Genomic DNA, 20,429 nt, shown 5'->3' on the forward strand with positions numbered 1-20,429 from the left:
TAAATAATTAGATTTTTTAAATTATTTTATAATTTTTTATGTATACAGGGTGACCCATTTTAACTTAGGCAGCCAAATAACTCGAAAAATAAGCAAGATAGAGAAAAATGTTTTAGACAAAAGTTGTATGGTTTCGAGGGGGCCATAAGATGGTATCATTGGTTTGACCTTGAAGAGTCATTTGAAGGTCACGTGAAGGTCACTTCAATTTTTTTAAATGGAACATCCTATATATTTTTGTACATTCTTGTAGCTCATTTCGAGAGCTTTCCAAAACACTATAATTAAGTACATTTTCGTTAAGTACTTTTTGAGTTATGAGGCTTGAAATAATTTCTTAATTTTACATAAACCGTAAAATATCTTGTAAAATATTCATTTTTCGATTACCTTACCTTAATAGTTTTATGTACAAAATAATGAGAGGAATCAATTGGTGTAAAGAAAACACATAGTTGTTTCGAAGAAAAAATATGTAATTTGCAATTAACAATTCCATATTTTTTCTTAAAAACAACTATGTGTTTTCTTTACACCAATTGATTCCTCTCATTATTTTGTACATAAAAGTATTAAGGTAAGATAATCGAAAAATGAATATTTTACAAGATATTTTACGGTTTATGTAAAATTAAGAAATTATTTCAAGCATCATAACTCAAAAAGTACTTAACGGAAAGGTACTTAATTATAGTGTTTTGGAAAGCTCTCGAAATAAGCTACAAGAATGTACAAAAATATATAGGGTATTCCATTTAAAAAAATTGAAGTGACCTTCACGTGACCTTCAAATGACTCTTCAAGGTCAAACCAATGATACCATCTTATGGCCCCCTCGAAACCATACAACTTTTGTCTAAAACATTTTTCTCTATCTTGCTTATTTTTCGAGTTATTTGGCTGCCTAAGTTAAAATGGGTCACCCTGTATATACAAATCTTATAATATTGTAAAAGTAGAAAAAAAATTAAATTATTTACATAATTATTAATATTTAATATTTTCTTTTTCAGAGATCCAACGGAATAAGTTAAAAGTAGAAAATAAGCTAATCATAATATTGAATTGAATTTTATTTTTATTTATTTAATTATTTAATTAAAATTGGCTTTAACTTGAATTAAAATTAATTTTGATTTAATTTGAAATTGACCTTAATTTGAATTGAAATTGGCTTTGACTTGAATTAAAATTGGATTTGACTTGGATTGAAATTGGCTTTGATTTGATTTAAAATTGGCTTTGACTTGATTTGAAATTGGCTTTGACTCGATTTGAAATTGGCTTTGACTTGATTTGAAATTGGATTCGATTTGATTTGAAATTGGCTTTGGCTTGATTTGAAATTAGCTTTAGCTTGATTTGAAATTGGTTTTGACTTGATTTGAAATTGGCTTTGACTTGATTTAAAATTGACTTTGACTTAAGTTGAAATTGGCTTTGATTTAATTTAAAATTGGCTTTAATTTGGATTATTAAATTGAAATTGATTTTGACTTAAATTGTTGAAATAAATTTAAAATTAATTTTTATAAAATTATTGTATTCAATTATTTTTGATTTTTAAATTAATGTCAAGTTGAAATATAATTAAACTAATTTGATAATAATTATATAAACGAAATTAATATTAAATTAAATTATTATTAAATTAAATTATTATATTAATGTATATTTATATTGTGATATTAAATTGAAATTTTAATTATTTTAATTATACTTTTATTATTTAATTATTTGATTATTTCATTATCTTATTATTTATTACTTATAAGTTGAATTTTATGTACAAAAAATTAAATAAAAGATTTATTATCATTTTTATTTGAAATTTATATATATTTTATTATATTTTATTATATTATTAATTTGAATTGATATTATCTAAATAATAATTATGCCTCGAAGAAAGATAGTTCGATCTGTTGAAGAAGAAGAGAAATATCAACGTAACAAACGAGAAAGAAAGGCAAAATGTCAAGCTGAAAGACGAGAAGCAAAGCGAAAAACGCTTATGAAAAATTCTCAATCTTTGTCAAATGATGAAATTTGCTCAAATATAACACAAACTTCTGTAAATTTTTCAAAAAATATAGTAGTAGATTCTCAAACTTCTACTTTACTTACAGAAGAAATATATTCAGCAAATGAAACAGTTACTACTGCGTCACAAGCAATTAACACATCAATCATAACAAATGTTCCTATGATAAAAAATAATAATGAAGTTAGTATAATAAATAATAACATAAAGTTATTTAACATTAACGATGATATTAATATAATTAGAAATGTTCATAACTTAAATATAGAAACTCCAATAAATAGCAATACTATTTGTTCAATACCTAACACATCAAATAGATTAATAAACTTAGATGATAATAGGATTGCAAATTATATTAATTTACAGGAAATAACATCACAAAATGATATAATAAATGATAATAATAAAAGTAAACAAATAAGATGGTACGAAAAAAATCGAGCTTTAAAAAAAGGATATACGGATATTAATCATCACATTATTCAATTAGAAAATATTGTAGAACATTATATAGGAGAAATGAATTTATATTGCGAACATTGTGGTGCGAAACATTTTAATTCTGAAAAAGTAGTTAATAAAGAAAGCTCATTTAACGATTGTTGTAGCCATGGGACTATTGAATTAAATCCTTTACCTCAACCTCCGTATGAACTTTATAAATTATTTACTGGAAATCATCCAAAATCAAATCATTTTTATAATCGTATTCGTGGTTACAATAATACATTTTCATTCGCATCGTTTAATGCAAATATAGCAGATTTTAGTGCACAAAGATATGGACCTTATTGTTTTAAAATTCAAGGACAAATCTATCAAATTATCAAATTAATACCACGTTATATCCGGCACCTAACGAAATACCAAGTTATGGACAACTCTTTATTGTGGATAGTAATGAAGCAACAGAGTGTCGATTACATCAAAATTCGAATCTTGATCAAGAAATTTTATATTCAATAGATAATATAATGCGTACAAATAACATTTTTGCACAATCTTATCGAATGATGCACGAAGAAATTCAAATGCAACAGCAAACATCTGATAACAATATACGTGAATTGCAATTAGGATTTTTAACTAAAAAAGGCATCGATCGTGGCCGATACAATGTACATAAGATAAATGAAGTTGCAGCAGTTTTTTCTACTACAGCAGATGGTGAAATTCCTGAAACCTATGTAACAATTTATAATAAAATTACTAAAACATTAAAACAAGTCAGTACGATGGATCCAAATGTAGAACCATGGATTTATCCATTGTATTACCCATACGGTAATCAAGGTTGGCATGATAATTTACAACGTAAGAATAGTAATAAACGAGTAAGTAGAGCTGCATACGTAAAATATCGAATAGCTATACGTGATAATTTTAATATTTTCATTATGGGAAGACGATTATTTCAACAATGGCTTGTAGATAGTTATATAAAAATTGAAAAAGACCGAATTAATTATTGTAAACAGAATCAAAAACAATTGCGAGCTGAGACTTATCAAGGATTAATTGATTATTTAGCAAACACCGCCAATAATAACGATGCTCACATTGGAAAAATGATTATACTTCCATCGACATTTGTGGGTTCACCGCGTAATATGTTGCAACATTATCAAGATGCGATGGCTATTGTTCGGAAATATGAAAAACCAGATATCTTTGTTACTATGACTTGTAATCCAAATTGGCGCGAAATTAAAGAAAATTTACTTCCAAATCAACAACCTGCAGATAGGCCAGATATATGTGCTCGAGTATTTAATATAAAAAAAAATTATTTAATCGATGTTATCGTTAGACAAAAATTTTTTGGTGAAGTTTTAGCATACGTTTATGTAATAGAATTTCAAAAACGTGGATTACCACATATACATTTATTGATTACATTAAAACAGAATTGTAAAATATCAAATTCTGAAATAGTTGATAAATTTATTTCTGCAGAAATTCCTGATCCTAATGAAAATGAAAGTTTACATAATGTTGTAATGAAACATATGATTCATGGACCATGTGGAAATTGGTGTTTAATAAATGATAAATGTTCAAAACATTTTCCAAAACCATTTCCTGACCTGAAACAACTATGGATGAAGATGGTTATCCACAATATCGTCGAAGAAATAATGGATTGCTGTACGAAAGACCTAGACGATATGTTGTTGATAATAGATATGTTGTTCCATATAATCCAATACTCTTACTTTTATTTAATAGTCATATTAATGTTGAAATAGTTTCGAGTACAAAATCTGTAAAATATTTATATAAATATATTTATAAGGGTCACGATGCTGCGTCTATAATTATTGGAGAAAATATAGATAAAACAATAATATATGATGAAATTCAAGATTTTATCGAAGCTCGATATGTTGGACCCGTAGAAGCGTGTTGGCGCATTTTAAGTAAACCTTTACAAGAAAAAAGTCACGCTATATTTCGTTTACCAGTTCATTTACCAAACGAACATAATATTATAATCGATGATAATATTAATAATGATGCGATAAGATTTGCTGTAGAACGAGTAACAATTATTGGATTATTTTCAGTTAAATGCTCGAGATGAGGAAGCAAAACAATATTTATACAGTGATATTCCATCTCATTATGTATTTAAAAAAATTACAATTAACGGCAGAACTATTAATCGCTGGGAGAAACGTCAAAGATATTTTAATTGTATTGGTCGTATGTATTCCGTTAGCCCATCTCAAATAGAATTGTTTCATTTACGTATACTTTTACTACATGTTAAAGGAGCTACAAGTTTTCAACAATTAAGAACAGTTAATAACGAGATACATCAAACTTTTACTGCTGCATGTTTAGCATTAGGACTCATAGAAGATGATGAAGAATGGTATCGCGCAATGAATGAAGCAAAAATTTGGATGATGCCAAGACGACTTCGTAATTTATTCGTACGAATTTTTATTCATTGTCAACCAGTTCATCCGAAAAAGTTATGGGATGAGTTTAAAAAAGATATGTCAGAAGATTATATAAGACGATTTGGACCTATAATAGGAATAAAGAAGGTTTATAATTATATTATTAATTTACTTCAAAAAGAAGGATCAAATATTGCTAATTTTCTTGAAATTGAACAAGAGATAGAAGAACAAGAAATAAACGACGAAGAACAAATTGAAGAAGATATATCGATAGGTATGCGACAATATGAACAATTAAATATAGAACAAAAAGAAATTGTTGATACTATTTTAATAGCAACAAGTAACAATAGTAATAACTGTTTTTATATTGATGGTCCAGGTGGATCTGGTAAAACTTTCATTTATACAACCTTGTATTATCTACTTAAAAGTAGAGGAAAAATAATTAATACGATGGCATTTACTGGTATTGCTGCAACATTACTTCCAAATGGGAAAACAATACATAAAGTTTTTGGATTACCTGTACCTCTTTTCGCTGATTCTACATCAAACATTAAAGTTCAATCTAAAGAGGCTGAAAATTTAAAACTTGTAGATATTTTTATTATAGACGAAGCTCCTATGGCACCACGCTATGTATTAGAAATAATGGATCGAACATTACGTGATATAATGCAAAATGATTTATATTTTATTGGTAAAATCGTTCTTCTTGGTGGAGATTTTAGACAATTATTACCTGTAAAAGAAAGAGCTACGCGTTGTGAAATTATAAATTTATCGATAAAATTTAGTATTCTATGGAAGCAATTTAAAATATTTTCATTGACACAAAATATGAGAACTTTACCACAGGAAAAAGAATTTGCACAATTTTTACTAAATTTAGGTAATGGTTCTTTAAATGATCATTCAGATAATATTCATATTCCAAAAAAATGTATAGCAAACGCAAATTTGGATATGGTTAAAGACATGTACGGAGACATTATAAAACATAAACAATATAAAACTATGGCTAATTACGTTATATTATCTGCAAGAAATGTCGATGTTAATGAAATAAATGAAAAAGTAGTAAATTTGTTGGATGAAACGACGGAAAGAGTTTATACAAGTATAGATACTCTTGAAACGACTGGAGATAATCAAGATATATATGAAACAATTCCGATAGAATATCTCAACTCTTTAAATCCAATGTGTCTTCCACCTTATCAATTATGCTTAAGAAAATATACTATTGTCATGCTTATTAGAAATCTTAGTATCAGCGAAGGTTTATGCAATGGTACAAGATTATTGATTTTAGATTTAAGTAATAACTTATTACGCTGTGAAATTTTAACAGGTAATAAGATTGGAGAAATAGTTTTTCTTAATCGTATCACTTTATATTGCGAAAATGTATATCCATTTACTTTTAAAAGAAGACAATTTCTAGTGAAATTGGCATATGCTATGACAATAAATAAATCACAAGGACAAACTTTCGAAAAAATTGCAATAGATCTTCGAAAAAATATTTTCAATCATGGACAACTGTATGTAGCATTTTCACGAGTTCGTTCTTGGGATTCATTAAAAGTTTATTTAAAGGATGATAATTTATCCAGAAAAATAAAAAACTATGTTTATAAAGAAATATTTGATTAGTAAAACATAACAAACGAAAAAGTGATATATAATTATGTTATAATAATGTCAAAGATAAGAAAGTAAATAAAAATTAAAAGAATTTTTGTTTTAAATATTTGTATGTGTAATTTAATTAAAAAATAATAATTATCGTTTTATAACATTTTAATTGCATTTAGAATAAAAATTAAAAAATAAAAAACAAATAAAAAATTTTAATATTAATTTTAATTTTTTTAAATTAACGAATGAAACTTATATTTTAATTGAATTTTAAAATTAATAAAATTTATTTAAAATTAATTTATGAATTCATTTAATTTATAATAATTAAAATAAATCATCATTAATTATTAATTACTTATTAATCATTTGATTATATTTAATTTTTTACATTATTTAAGTAATGACCAAAAATGGCGCGCGCGTTAGCGCGCGCTGCGTGCTAGTCTACTATAAAAAAAGTCATTTGTACCCTGAAGTGCCTGTTATATCGTTCGTATTGTTGCCGCTTTTCCGCGTATGTGATTGGCGGTCGATTCGAGGTACGAGGCGAACTTGATCGCGGTTATGATAATGACAGTTCGTATCGTGTCAGTTTAACAGTGATAAAGGTTAAATGTTGTGGTGATCGCGGTGTTAATATCTCTTAAGAGCTTGTGTCGTGTCACGCAATGATGATTAAATCATCATTAATTATTAATTACTTATTAATCATTTGATTATATTTAATTTTTTATATTATTTAAGTAATGACCAAAAATGGCGCGCGCGTTAGCGCGCGCTGCGTGCTAGTCCCTTTCTAAAAAAGGCATGTTAAGTCGATTCTCGAAAGTCTCGAATGTATTGTTGCCTCTTTTCCGCGATGCTGATTGGTTCTTTCATTACGCTCAATTCGTGTTGTGAGTAGCTGTCATTTGTGTTGTGGTTATTACAAATTTTGACAGCTCGTGTGACGGTTTGTCAAAGAAAGTTAAAAGGTTATTAAAGAGCACCAAGAAGGGAGAAAGAAGAAGAGAAATAAACACAGGTATGTATATTGCATAAATTTAATTATTATATTATATTATAGAGAGAGAGAGAGAGGAGAGGAGAGGAATATATTTATATGTATAGATATGTATGTATGTATGTTTGAGGAAATATCTTTTGTATGTATGATAAGGATGAAAGAGAGAGAGAGAAAGAATAAAATAATAAGAAAAGATTGAAAATTAATTATTAACAATTTTGTTTTTCATTTAGAGAGTTAAAATTGTTAACAAAGTAAACGAAACAGAGAGATAGAGATAAAGATAGAAAGAGAGAGAGAGAGGGGGGGAAAAGAGAAGAGAAGGGAGAGAAAGGAATGTCTAAAAGGAAGAGAATATACAGAAAGGAGAAAGAAGAAGATTGAGAGAGGTAGAAGAATACGTCATTATCCGTCATTATTTGTATATACCCAGGTAGCAAGATGACTTCTCCAGACGTCTTAATGACGTACAATGACGTCATTAAAACATTATTAAGATGTCATTTGACGTCACTCTGCTACCTGGGTACATGTGCTTTATAAATGTATTAGTTTAAATGTGAGATTGCAACTCGATATACATACATATATATATATATATATATATATATATATATATAAAATATATAAGTATATACGTACGTATGTATGTAAAGAGAGAGAGAGATAGGGAGAGAGAGAATGAAATAGAAATAGAAAGAGAATAGAAGTAAGAGATAAAAAAGAAAGAGAGAGAATTTTAAGAAAGAGGAGAGAGATAATAGAAAATAAAATAATAAAAGAGAGAGAGGTAGAGAGAGATTGAGAGATTAGAAAAAGAAAAAAGAAAAATATTGAAAATATTAAATATTGTTAATAAATATTATTAATGTTTTTACTTTTTCTTTAGAGTTAAAGAAGCCTAAAATAGAGAGAAAAAGAAAGAGAAAGAAGAAAAAAAGATTCATGAAAGAAGAAGATTGAAAGAAGTAGGTTAAGAGAGAGAAAAGACACAGAAGAGAAAAAGAAGAAAGAGAAACAAATAGAAAAATGTGCGTATTTATATGTTTAGATATGTATATGTATAATACGCGTTAATAATTTGTTCCGTTTCTCTAGCAAAGGTTGGTAATATCTATTCTTTGTTAATCCAAAGGATTCTTATACATTAGTAAAGAATAGATATTACCAATCCTCGTTAGGGAAACGGAACGAATCATTGACGCGTACTATATATGTCTATGTTTATATATATATATATATATATATATATATATGTATGTGTGTATATAATTGTTTATAAATATATGTATAAGAAGCATTGAAAGACAGAGAAAGAAAGAGAGAGAGAGAGAGAGAGAGAGAAATAATGAGAAAAGGGTAGAGTATTTATATGTTTAGATACCCATATGTACAGTACACGTCAATAATTCATTCCGTTTCTCTAGCGTAGGTTGATAATATCTATCTTTTGCTAATCCATAAAATTCTTATACATTAATAAAGGATAGATTATTTATAGTTAAAGAAGTTAAATACTAAATATTGTTAATAAATATTGTAAATGTTTTTACTTTTTATTTATAGTTAAAGAAGCCTAAAAAAAAGAGAAAGGAAAAAGAAGAGAAAGAGAAAAAGAAGGAAAAAAAAATTCCTGAAAGAAGAAGATTGAAAAAGAAAGATTGATAAAAGCAGGTTAAGAAAGAGAAAGAGAAAAAAGACACAGAAGAGAAAAAGAAGAAAGAGAAACAAAGAGAAATGTACGTATTTATATGTTTAGATACGTATATGTACAGTACGCGTTAATAATTCGTCCCGTTTCTCGAGCAAAGGTTTAGAAATCTATCTTTTGCTAATCCATAGAATTTTTATACATTAGTAAAGGATAGATATTACAAACCTTCGCTAGGAAAACGGAACGAATCATTAACGTGTACTATACATCTCTATGTTTATATTTGTATATATGTATGTGTGTATATAATTGTATATAAATGTATGTATGTATTAGAATTGAGTATGAATTAGAATCACATTGAGAGAGAAAGAGGCAGACAGACAGAGAGAGTGAGAGAGAGAGAGAGAGAGAGAGAGAGAGAGAGAGGGAGAGAGAGAGAGAGAGACAGACAGAGAGAGAAGAATAAAATGTGGAAAACAAATTTAATTTTTTTAAGTGTATTTTTTATTTAACAATTATATATGTTATAGAGAGTTAATAGAAATACAGGGTGTCTCTGAACTCATTGCCAAAATTGATACAGCAACTTTAGGATATGAAAACAAGTCGAAAATGTTAATAAACATATGTCCGATTTCGAACGGTTTGGAAGTTATAATGTAATAAAATTGCTTTCTTAAGACAACATAAATTGAAATAAATGTTGTTTAATGTTCTTTATTTTGTTTAAAGCTTTACTAAAGATGATTAAAAATTCTTAAATAACATATATTTTTAGTTCTAAGAAGTAAAAATATATTTAAAGGAGCCTACTGTGTATGCGCGTGTGTGTATGCGTATGTGTGTATGCGTGCGTACGTGCGTGTTTGCATGGAGGCAGTCAAAGTCAAAACGGCGATGTCGCTAACGTTTAATAGATATACATTTGTAATAGTTTGGAACACTAAATAATCCGCCTGCAGCAATATAGACAAAGAAATATTAATTGTATTGAAAAGAATAAAAATTAAATTATACAATATTTCTAAAAAAGTCATTAGAGCTAAAAGTAAAAATTATTTATATATAATTTTAAAAATTTTTGTTATAGAATTAGAGTCAGTTATTAGTTTTTATTAAAATCGTGTAATTGAGATAAATTTTATTTTTTTTAATGTAACCACTGTAATTTTTTTATATAAATCGGTTGCAATATTTGCAATATTTAGCACAAAGAGTTATAAGAATAAGATGATCAAAACTATAAAATATCTCGTAAAATATTCATTTTTCGATGATTTTACCTCAATATTTTTATGTACAAAATAATGAGAGGAAACAATTAGTGTAAATAAAACTCTTAGTTGTTTTTAAGGAAAAATATGTAATTTGCAACTAGCAGCTACACTAATTGATTTCTCTCATTTTGTGCATAAAAGTATTGAGATAAAATTATAGGAAATTTGACATAATCTTACATAAACTATGAATATTTTACGAGATATTTTATAGCTTGTGTAAGATTATGTCAAATTAAAGTATAAAATATCTCTTAAATTAATTCACTTTTTGACCATCCTACCTATCTTTATAATTTTTTATGTCGAATACTTTGAAAAATCTATTTATATAAAAAAATATGGTGATTTCATTTAAAAGATTCAAGATGACCTTAATATAACTTTAGTAATGTTCTAAACCGTTCAAATCTCTAAATAAGTTTTTTTATATTAAAATTTTGGTCTGAAACGTTTTGTTTATAAAATGCACATTATGTATGTATAGTATAGGTAAAATTAAAAGATTTTATATATATATATAATATTAACATTTATTATAATTGTTTGTTTCAGATACGCGTTTAAGGTGGTCTTTAGGCAAGCGTTCAAGAAGACATTAATTACTTATTATTAATTACTTATTAAATTTAAATTACTTATTATTAATTACTTATTAAATTTAATTAATATTAAATTACTTATTATTAATTATATAAATATTAATATTTAAAATTAATACAGTTTTTATTATTAAATAATTATTATATGTTATATAGAATTATATATATTATGTTAGTAAATGTTAAATTACTAAAAATTTAAAATTAGTATAGTTTATATAATAAATAGTTATTAAATTAGAATATAGAATTATTATATGTTAGTAAGTGTTACGTTATATTATTTGTTAACTTTAAAATATTGTATTAGTGTATAAAAAAATATTATTAAATAAAAGTTATAAAAGTTAAATCAAATATATCTTTGATGTAATAAGAATTGACGATAATGATAATGATGATAATGATGATAATGATGATAATGATGATGATGATAATGATGATGATAATGATAATGATGATAATGATAATGATGATGATGATGATGATGATGATATTGACGATGATAATGATGATGATAATAATAATTATTGCAATAATAATGATAGTAATAATAGTGTGATTATAATTATTATTAATTATTACAAATTTTTATTATTAAAATAAATTAGTAAAATTATTTATTATTATTGCTTGTTATATTAATTTATTTAATATAAAAAAGAAATTAATAAAAACATTTATTAATAAAATAATTAGTTACTTTAATAATTTATTAAATAATTAGTTAATCAATATTTGATAACATTTTGTTTATTTATTGCTGTTATATTAATATAATTAATATAATACATATATAATAGATAAATATTAAAATTTAAATAATATTTAATCTATATTAAATTTTTATTAATGTAAGATATATTTATATTTTTAAATAAGCTATTAATACTATTTATTTTTAAATAAGATATCTCTATTGATAAAATATGAATTGAATTATCTAATAGTTAAATTATATATCTTATAATTAAAGTATATATATATATATATATATATATATATATATGTGTATATATATATATATATATATATATATATATACACATATATATTACTATATATATATATAACAGCTTTAATACATTTGTATGAATTTATTTTAATAATGCCACGTCGTAAAATAGAACGTTCTCTTGAGGAACAAGAAAAATTTCAACGACAACGTCGTAAAAGAAAAGCAGATAATCAACGTCAACGTAATGAAATTATAAAATCTTTAGATAAATCAAGACCTTATACTGTTTCATGTGGTCATGGTATAATACGAGATAATCGTGAAATAAATCTAAGCGGTGAAGTAAGTGAAGGAAATTCCATGAATACAACAGAATGCCATCAACATGCCGATTATCAATCTTATTATCGATCACGTATAAGAAAACAACCACATTTAAATATTAATAATACAATGTTTATAAACGATATAGTAGAATATTATATCGGTTCCATGGATGTGCTTTGTATCCATTGTAATGCAAAACATTTTGCAGCTGAAAAAATATCAAATAAGGGAGATTCATTTCATGATTGTTGTAATCATGGTGCGGTACATTTGGAATCTTTACCTCAACTTCCACAATTCCTGTGCAGTTTATTCGATGGTAGTCACGCAAAATCTAATGAATTTTTTAAACATATTCGTAGTTATAATAGTTCATTTTCGTTTGCGTCATTTAACGCTAATTTAGTTAATTTTCAAAATAGACGATCAGGTCCGTATTGTTTCAAAATTCAAGGACAAATTTATTATCAAATAAATACAGCATTATATGCTGCTCAAAGTGAAAATCCGACTAATGGTCAGCTTTTTATTATAGATTCTAATGAAGCAATAAATTATCGTCTTATTGAAAATTCAGATTTAGATTTTGAAATCACGCAAAATCTTGAACATATAATGCGGGAATTGAATATATTTGCTCAATCTTATCATATGATGGGTGAAGAATTAGAAGATCAACGACGATTAGAAATAGAATCTGGAGAAGTATTACCAGAATTACAATTATTATTTACATTAAAACCAGGTATGGATCGACGTCGATATAATGCTCAAAGAACTAATGAAGTTGCTGCTGTTTTTCGTACAACTGCTGATGGAGAAATTCCAGAATCATATGTAACAATACGTAATAGAAATACTAAAACTTTACAAAGTATTAGTACTATGGATCCAAATGTTGAACCATGGGTATATCCATTATTTTATCCACATGGAACTCAAGGATGGCATTGTAATTTAAGAAAATTAAATAGTAATAAACGAGTGACCAGATGCCAGTATATTAAATATCGCATGGCTATTCGTGATGAATTTAAGGCCTTTTTATTAGGCCGTCGTTTATTTCAACAGTGGCTTGTAGACAGTTATGTAAAAATTGAAAAGGACAGAATAAATTATTGTAAAAATCATCAAAAAGAATTACGTTCCGAAACATACCAAGGTTTAAGAGATTATTTACAAACTACGGCGAATAACTTAAATGGACGTATTGGAAAAATGGTTGTACTTCCTTCCACATTTATTGGATCGCCGCGTAATATGTTACAAAATAATCAAGATGCAATGGCAATTGTTAGTAAATTTGGTAAACCAGATCTTTTCATTACAATGACTTGTAATCCAAAATGGCGCGAAATTGAAGAAAATCTTTTGCCTGGACAACGAGCTTCTGATAGACCTGATATTTGTGCACGTGTTTTTAATCTTAAAAAAGATTATTTAATTGATTTGATTGTTAAGCAAAAATTTTTTGGAGAAGTAGTAGCCTTTGTATATGTAATTGAATTTCAAAAACGCGGTTTACCACATGTCCACATGTTAGTTACTTTAAATTATAATTTCAAAATAACAACTCCACAAATCGTTGACAAATATATATCTGCTGAAATTCCTGATCCTTGTGAAAATCATGCTTTATACGACATAATTATGAGACATATGATTCATGGACCTTGTGGTGATTGGTGTTTGGTAGATAGAAAATGTTCGAAACATTATCCTAAACCATATCATGAAGAGACCAGAATGGATGAAAATGCTTATCCTTATTATCGTCGACGAAATAATGGGAAAAGTTTTGAACGTCCTGGTGGATATATAGTTGATAATCGTTATGTAGTTCCGTATTATCCTATTTTATCGATTATATTTAATTGTCATATTAATGTCGAAGTTGTTTCAAGTATTAAATCGGTTAAATATCTGTATAAATATATTTACAAAGGACATGATGCTGCTGCTATTACAATTGAACCAATAACAGAAAATATAATTATAAATCATGATGAAATACACAATTTTATAGAAGCTCGTTATGTTGGACCTGTAGAAGCGAGCTGGCGTATTCTTGAGAAAAAATTACAAGATAAAAGCCATACTATTGTACGTTTACCTGTCCATCTTCCTAATGAACAAAATATTATAATTGAGAACGAAGCAATTGAAAAAGCTATGACTTCTGCTTTAGATCAAGTTACAATGTTAATAGATTATTTTGCATTGAATTTTCGCGACGAAGAAGCAAAACAATATTTATATATAGAAATTCCACGTTATTATACGTTTAAAAAAGAAAAAATTAATGGTAGAAATATATCGCATTGGAGTAAACGCAAGAGTCATTATAATTGCATAGGACGAATGTATTCTGTTAGTCCAACACAAACTGAACTATATCATTTACGACTATTATTACTCACAGTAAAGGGAGCTACAAGTTTTAATAAATTAAAAACTGTAAATGGAGAAGTTTGTCAATCATTTTTAGCAGCATGTTTAGCTTTAGGTTTGATTGAAGATGATGATGAATGGAAACGAGCTATGAACGAAGCTGTTGGATGGATGATGCCAAGACAGCTTCGTAGATTATTTGTACGTATATTATTACATTGTCAGCCACAACATCCGGACGAATTATGGGAAAATTTTAAAGTAGCAATGTCTGAGGATTACGTTCGACATTTTAGTATATTACAAGGACAAAATAAAGCTTATGTGCAAATTAATAGTATGCTGCGTGCTGAAGGTAAAAGTCTTGCTGATTTTCCACAAATGGAACAATTAATAGAAAATAGCGGAGAAGAGAATTATATGACACTTGAAGAAGCTATGGAAATAGGCACTAAACAATATAGACAATTAAATGAGAAGCAAAAAGAGATAGTCGATATTTTATTAGATAGATTAGACAATGATAATAATCATAATAATTGTTTTTATATTGATGGTCCAGGTGGATCAGGTAAAACATTTATATATACAACTATCTATCATTTAGCTAGAATTAGAAATAAACGCGTGTGTACAATGGCTTTTACGGGTATTGCAGCGACATTATTACCTACTGGAAAAACAGTTCATAAGACATTTGGATTACCAGTTCCATTATTTGCTGATTCATCATCTTCTATTAAAATACAGTCAAAAGAAGGTCAATATTTGAAAGAAACTGATATTTATATTTGGGATGAAGCACCAATGGCTCCACGATATGCTTTAGAAATTATGGATAGAACATTGTGTGATATTATGAATAATGATTTTCCCTTTGGCGGAAAAATTGTTTTATTAGGTGGTGATTTCAGACAACTCTTGCCTATTAAATTACATGCTACTCGAAGTGAAATTGTGAATCTTTCTATTAAATTTAGTTCTACTTGGAAACATTTCCTAAAATTTTCTTTAATACAAAATATGCGAGTTTTCCCAGAGGAAATTGAATTTGCAAAGTTTTTATTGGATATGGGAGATGGTATATTAAATGATTTAAATGATAATATACAAATTCCTGAATGTTGTATAGCGCCTATTAATGCTGATATTGTTGAAGATATATATGGTGATTTAATACGTAAAAAGGAGTTTAACAAAGTAGCTAAATGTGCGATACTTTCTGCAAGAAATGTTGATGTAGATGAAATTAATAAAAAAGTTGTTGAATTATTAGATATAGCTGATGAACGAATTTATACAAGTGTAGACAGTGCTGTAAATGATGACAATGGTGACATTGGTGAAGCTTTGTTACCAGAATATTTAAATAGTTTATCTCCATCATCTCTTCCTCCTCATGAATTGCGTTTAAGACCAAATTGTATCATTATGTTAATTAGAAATCTTAGTATCAATGAAGGGCTTTGCAATGGAACAAGATTAATGGTTATAGAGCTTGGAGATCATTTATTGAAATGTAAGATTTTAACAGGTGATAAAGCAGAAGACATTGTATTTTTGAATCGTGTAACATTATATTGTGAAAATATATATCCTTTTACTTTTTCAAGAAGACAATTTCCAATAAAATTAGCTTTTGCTATGACAATTAATAAATCACAAGGACAAACGTTTGATAGAATCGGTATAGATCTTCGTAAAGATATTTTTAATCATGGGCAACTTTATGTTGCTTTTTCACGAGTTCGTAATTGGCAATCATTAAGAGTTTATCTTGGTAATCATCGAAATAATAAATATGTAAAAAATTATGTATATAAGGAAATATATATGTAATTTTGTATTTTTTAAATAAATTTGATAAATCTATTAAAGAATAATTTATGTTAAAATAACGTAATTTATTATTAAGTAAAAATAATTTAATTTAATTTAATTTAAAAAATAAATATATCTTATTAATATATAAAATATCATATTAATGCTTGTTATGTAATATTAAAAGTGATTATGGTTTATTATTTTAATTAATTATAATTATTTTTATATGTATTTACACATTTTATATTTTGTTATATTTCTCTTATGGCTTTATATATGAATAAACAAGTCAAAACTAAAAGGTTTTATAGGAATTTTGTTTAGAATTATTATGAAATTTTTTAAGAATTATATTATTAACAAATTCAACATTATATCTTTGTTTACGCTTGTAAAGTTGGCCTTTTTCTTTAATTATTATTACCAAATTATATAATTAATAAAAAAAAAAAATATTTTAAAAAGAATAATTATTTATTTATATTTTTATTAATTATTATTTATTTTTTGTGGCTTCTATCATATATAATCAAATCAAAAGCAATATCGCTAATTTTCAAATAAGATTCGACAAATATCATTATCGACATAAAAATATTAAGATGCAACAAGGTTCTTGTTGGAGTGAGGTTACTCTTAACGAAGAGATACGTAAAATAATATGGATATATTATAGCTTTATATATGGATACAAAGAAAGGCTTAATATACACGACAAACAATAGTAAAAAAGGCGGGTAACGACGACAGACTATCACAGCGTGAGAGCGCGGGAAACCGCAGACTGTTGGTAATGCCATCTATTTTAAAAACACAGAAAACTTAGATTATAACGGAACACATAAATTTCCAACAGTTCTTCATAATAATTTCCGTATTATTGTATAATTCAATAGGAGTGCTAAAAGAAATAATATATTATTTTAATATAATCTCTAAAGTGTAATTTTTTAAAATCATTTTGTACAAATGTATCATTTAAAATAATTTGTTTCTTAAAACCTTTTTCGGGGATAGTAACTATAAAATATATAAAAGAATATATAAAAAATAATATACAAATAATATAAATAAATATATATATTTATTTATTTATATATATATAAATAATATATAAGTTTTACATGTTTTTATTATAACTTCTCTATCTTTAATATTTTATTATTATAAAAACCGATACTTTATGTTATATTTCATTTTCAGTTTTAATAAAAAAGGTTTAAATAACAAAAATAGAAAAAAGTCAAATTAAAAGATTATGTTAAAATTAATAAAATTAATTGTTAAAGAAAGAAACTGCCAGTGGAAGTCAAGTTTTCACAGACGATGTTTACGTGTATCGGCCATACGTTTTACGTTTATTTATATTTTACACAGTAATATATTATTTTAATGTCTTTTTAATGTTTGAAAATTTTAATAACTTACTATATAGTAACTTTACTATTTACTGACCCTTATATTAATTTAATATTATTTGATTATTATTATTTAATAGAAACGAAATTTATATTATAGAGGAAATGCGATAAAGAGACTGCCAGTGATTATTTCTAATTTATGAACTTATAAATAATAATTTTAACTAAACTTTATTCTAAGCATAGATCACTTATCTTATAATATAAAAATTATCTATATAACAGAACAAAGAGATATATATTTTTGTATAATAATATGGGTAATTAAGACAATAGAAGTTGTAGAGTTGTTTTATAAAGGGGTATAATGAATGTGTGATACAAACAAATTAGCTATTTGGTGGGCAATTGCTACCATTTCATTTTCAGTCCTGTGATGTGATCACTAGCGGATCCTGACGTCGATAATGGGGGGGGGGGTTTGCAAAATTATTTGATTTAATATTTTTGGTTTCATGCTTAGCTTTTTTTTATTCCAAGATCAACGACGAAGACGTGATGAAACTTCTGATCCCATTTTTATTTAAAAAAATTTTTATTGTTTATTTTTAAATTTTTTTCTGTTTCTTTTAATTTGCAAAGGGGCGGAGTTTACCCCCCCCCCCCCCCCCAGGATCCGCCAATGGATGTGACCAAATTCCAAGTATTCTAACTTCTACATTAACGGCACACGTATGTATGTACATACATACATAAATATAATGAAAAGTATTTTGCTCACTGTATACAGGATACCAAAACTCATAATCAATCTTTCAAAGACAGATTCCTGGGATCATTTGGAGACGATTTTTCCTCAGCGAAAATGTCGATGAAGGCCATCATTTTTGCATGTTCCTGATTTTTATCATCATATATCTTTGCAATTAAGCCTTAAATTAAAACTCAACTAAAGTAAACTCTATTTAAAATTAATCGAAGAATGTGGTTTTGTTAATATTTTATTTCTACAAAGCTTAGTTTACGAAAAACCCCTTATTTCCAATCACTTATAATTCGAAAATTATTAGTGCCTCGACATTTTCGTTGAGGAAAAATCGTCTTCAGATGATCCCAAGAATCTGTCTCTGAAAGATTATGAGTTTTGAGACACCCTGTATATATAACTTTTCACTTTTTCACATTTCTTTTATTTTTACACAGTCATTTTATCTTTATATATGAATTGAATTCAAATTCATTGCGTACATACGTGCAGTTACTAGAAGTAAAGAAAATTAAGACAAATTAAAGAAATAAAGAAATTAAGGAAGAAAGGAAGGAAGGAAAGGAAGAAGGAAAACTAGAAAGAAAGAATTTGTAGAAAGAAGAAAGAAAAGAAAAGAAGAAAGATAGAAAAAAGGAATACAGGAAAGGAAGGAAGAATAAGAAAGAAAGAATTTACACAAACACAAAGATTTGTTCGCAGTTATTAATTTCAGGTAAATTATATAATATAAAAAATATATAAATATATTTATTATTATATTATTTTACAAAAATGATTTTTCTTATTTGAAATATGTGAATATTCTTCAAATTACATTTGTTTTGATATCATTAATATAAAATGATATTTGATATCATATATTTCTTACAAATATTTCTTCTCTTCAATTAGAAAAAAAACATTAATATCAAAAAACATTAATATTAAAGGTTCAAAAAATATGCAATGTTACTTTTACCTTCTTTCTATGATTAAATTTTGTGAAAATTTATTTTATTAGCTAATTAGTTAATAACTTAATTATAACAATAATAACATATGTTCCTTTATATATATTTATGATGTATTCATTTTGTCATTAAGCTTAATATTTATGGACATTGTATATTTAATGCAAAAATTTATAATTATTTATCGAGGTTTTTATAACTATTACTTTACTCGGATATGAAGAATTATTTAACTGCATTATTAATTAAAGATTCTTTGATTTTATATGTATAAATACATTTCTTTTATTATATTCTATAAAAATGATTTTACTTAAACGAGTTGTTTGATATAATTAACATGGTTTAAATGATATTATTTGATATAATTTTTTATAAATATTCTTCTTTTTAATTAAAAAAATATGTTAACATCAAAGATTCAAAAAATGAAACTTATCCAATATTACACTTATCTTTTTTCTGCGATTAAATTTTAAAAGTTTATTTTGTTAGATTTATTAGTTAACAATTTCCATTTCTAAAAAAGATAAAATGTGTGTGTGTGTGTGTGTGTGTGTGTGTGTGTGTGTGTGTGTGTGTGTATATATATATATATATATATATATATATATATATATATACAGGGTGATTCAAAATAACCCCTGTGTCCCTGAAATGACATATTCTTGAATCAATTCTAAGACGATTTTTCCTTC

At 26.0% G+C, this 20,429-nt stretch overlaps 2 protein-coding genes and 1 long non-coding RNA gene across 5 annotated transcripts in view; all 3 read left to right on the top strand.

Annotated features, from left to right (window-relative positions):
- LOC145969170 (nucleolar protein 6-like) overlaps positions 1 to 3,946 on the top strand; it is a 75,782-nt gene extending 71,836 nt beyond the window's left edge. For 2 of the 3 annotated variants that reach the window (XM_083095056.1, XM_083095057.1), the window contains exons 4-5: positions 1,014 to 2,227; positions 2,414 to 3,946. In XM_083095056.1, coding sequence (XP_082951182.1) covers positions 1,898 to 2,227; positions 2,414 to 3,013 — 930 coding nt within the window. In that variant the 5' untranslated portion in view covers positions 1,014 to 1,897 and the 3' untranslated portion in view covers positions 3,014 to 3,946. The remainder of the gene's footprint in view (positions 1 to 1,013; positions 2,228 to 2,413) is intronic. The other variant, XM_083095060.1, reaches the window with a different exon arrangement.
- A 4,250-nt stretch (positions 3,947 to 8,196) lies between these two features.
- On the top strand, positions 8,197 to 11,254 carry LOC145968158 (uncharacterized). Its single transcript, XR_014437678.1, has 3 exons — positions 8,197 to 8,646; positions 9,182 to 9,354; positions 11,105 to 11,254. It is a non-coding gene; the product is annotated as an uncharacterized LOC145968158 (long non-coding RNA).
- Positions 11,255 to 13,051: 1,797 nt separating this feature from the next.
- LOC145968412 (ATP-dependent DNA helicase Pif1-like) lies at positions 13,052 to 16,666 on the top strand. The gene is made up of 2 exons (XM_083093837.1): positions 13,052 to 13,388; positions 14,859 to 16,666. The coding sequence occupies exons 1-2, from the start codon at positions 13,052 to 13,054 to the stop codon at positions 16,664 to 16,666; spliced, it is 2,145 nt and encodes a 714-aa protein (XP_082949963.1).
- The last annotated feature ends 3,763 nt before the right edge of the window (positions 16,667 to 20,429 follow it).

Source organism: Camponotus vicinus, unplaced genomic scaffold (assembly GCF_025532165.1).
Source record: "Camponotus vicinus isolate PSW18456_S1 unplaced genomic scaffold, iyCamVici1.0 SCAF_3, whole genome shotgun sequence".
Lineage (NCBI taxonomy): Eukaryota > Metazoa > Arthropoda > Insecta > Hymenoptera > Formicidae > Camponotus > Camponotus vicinus.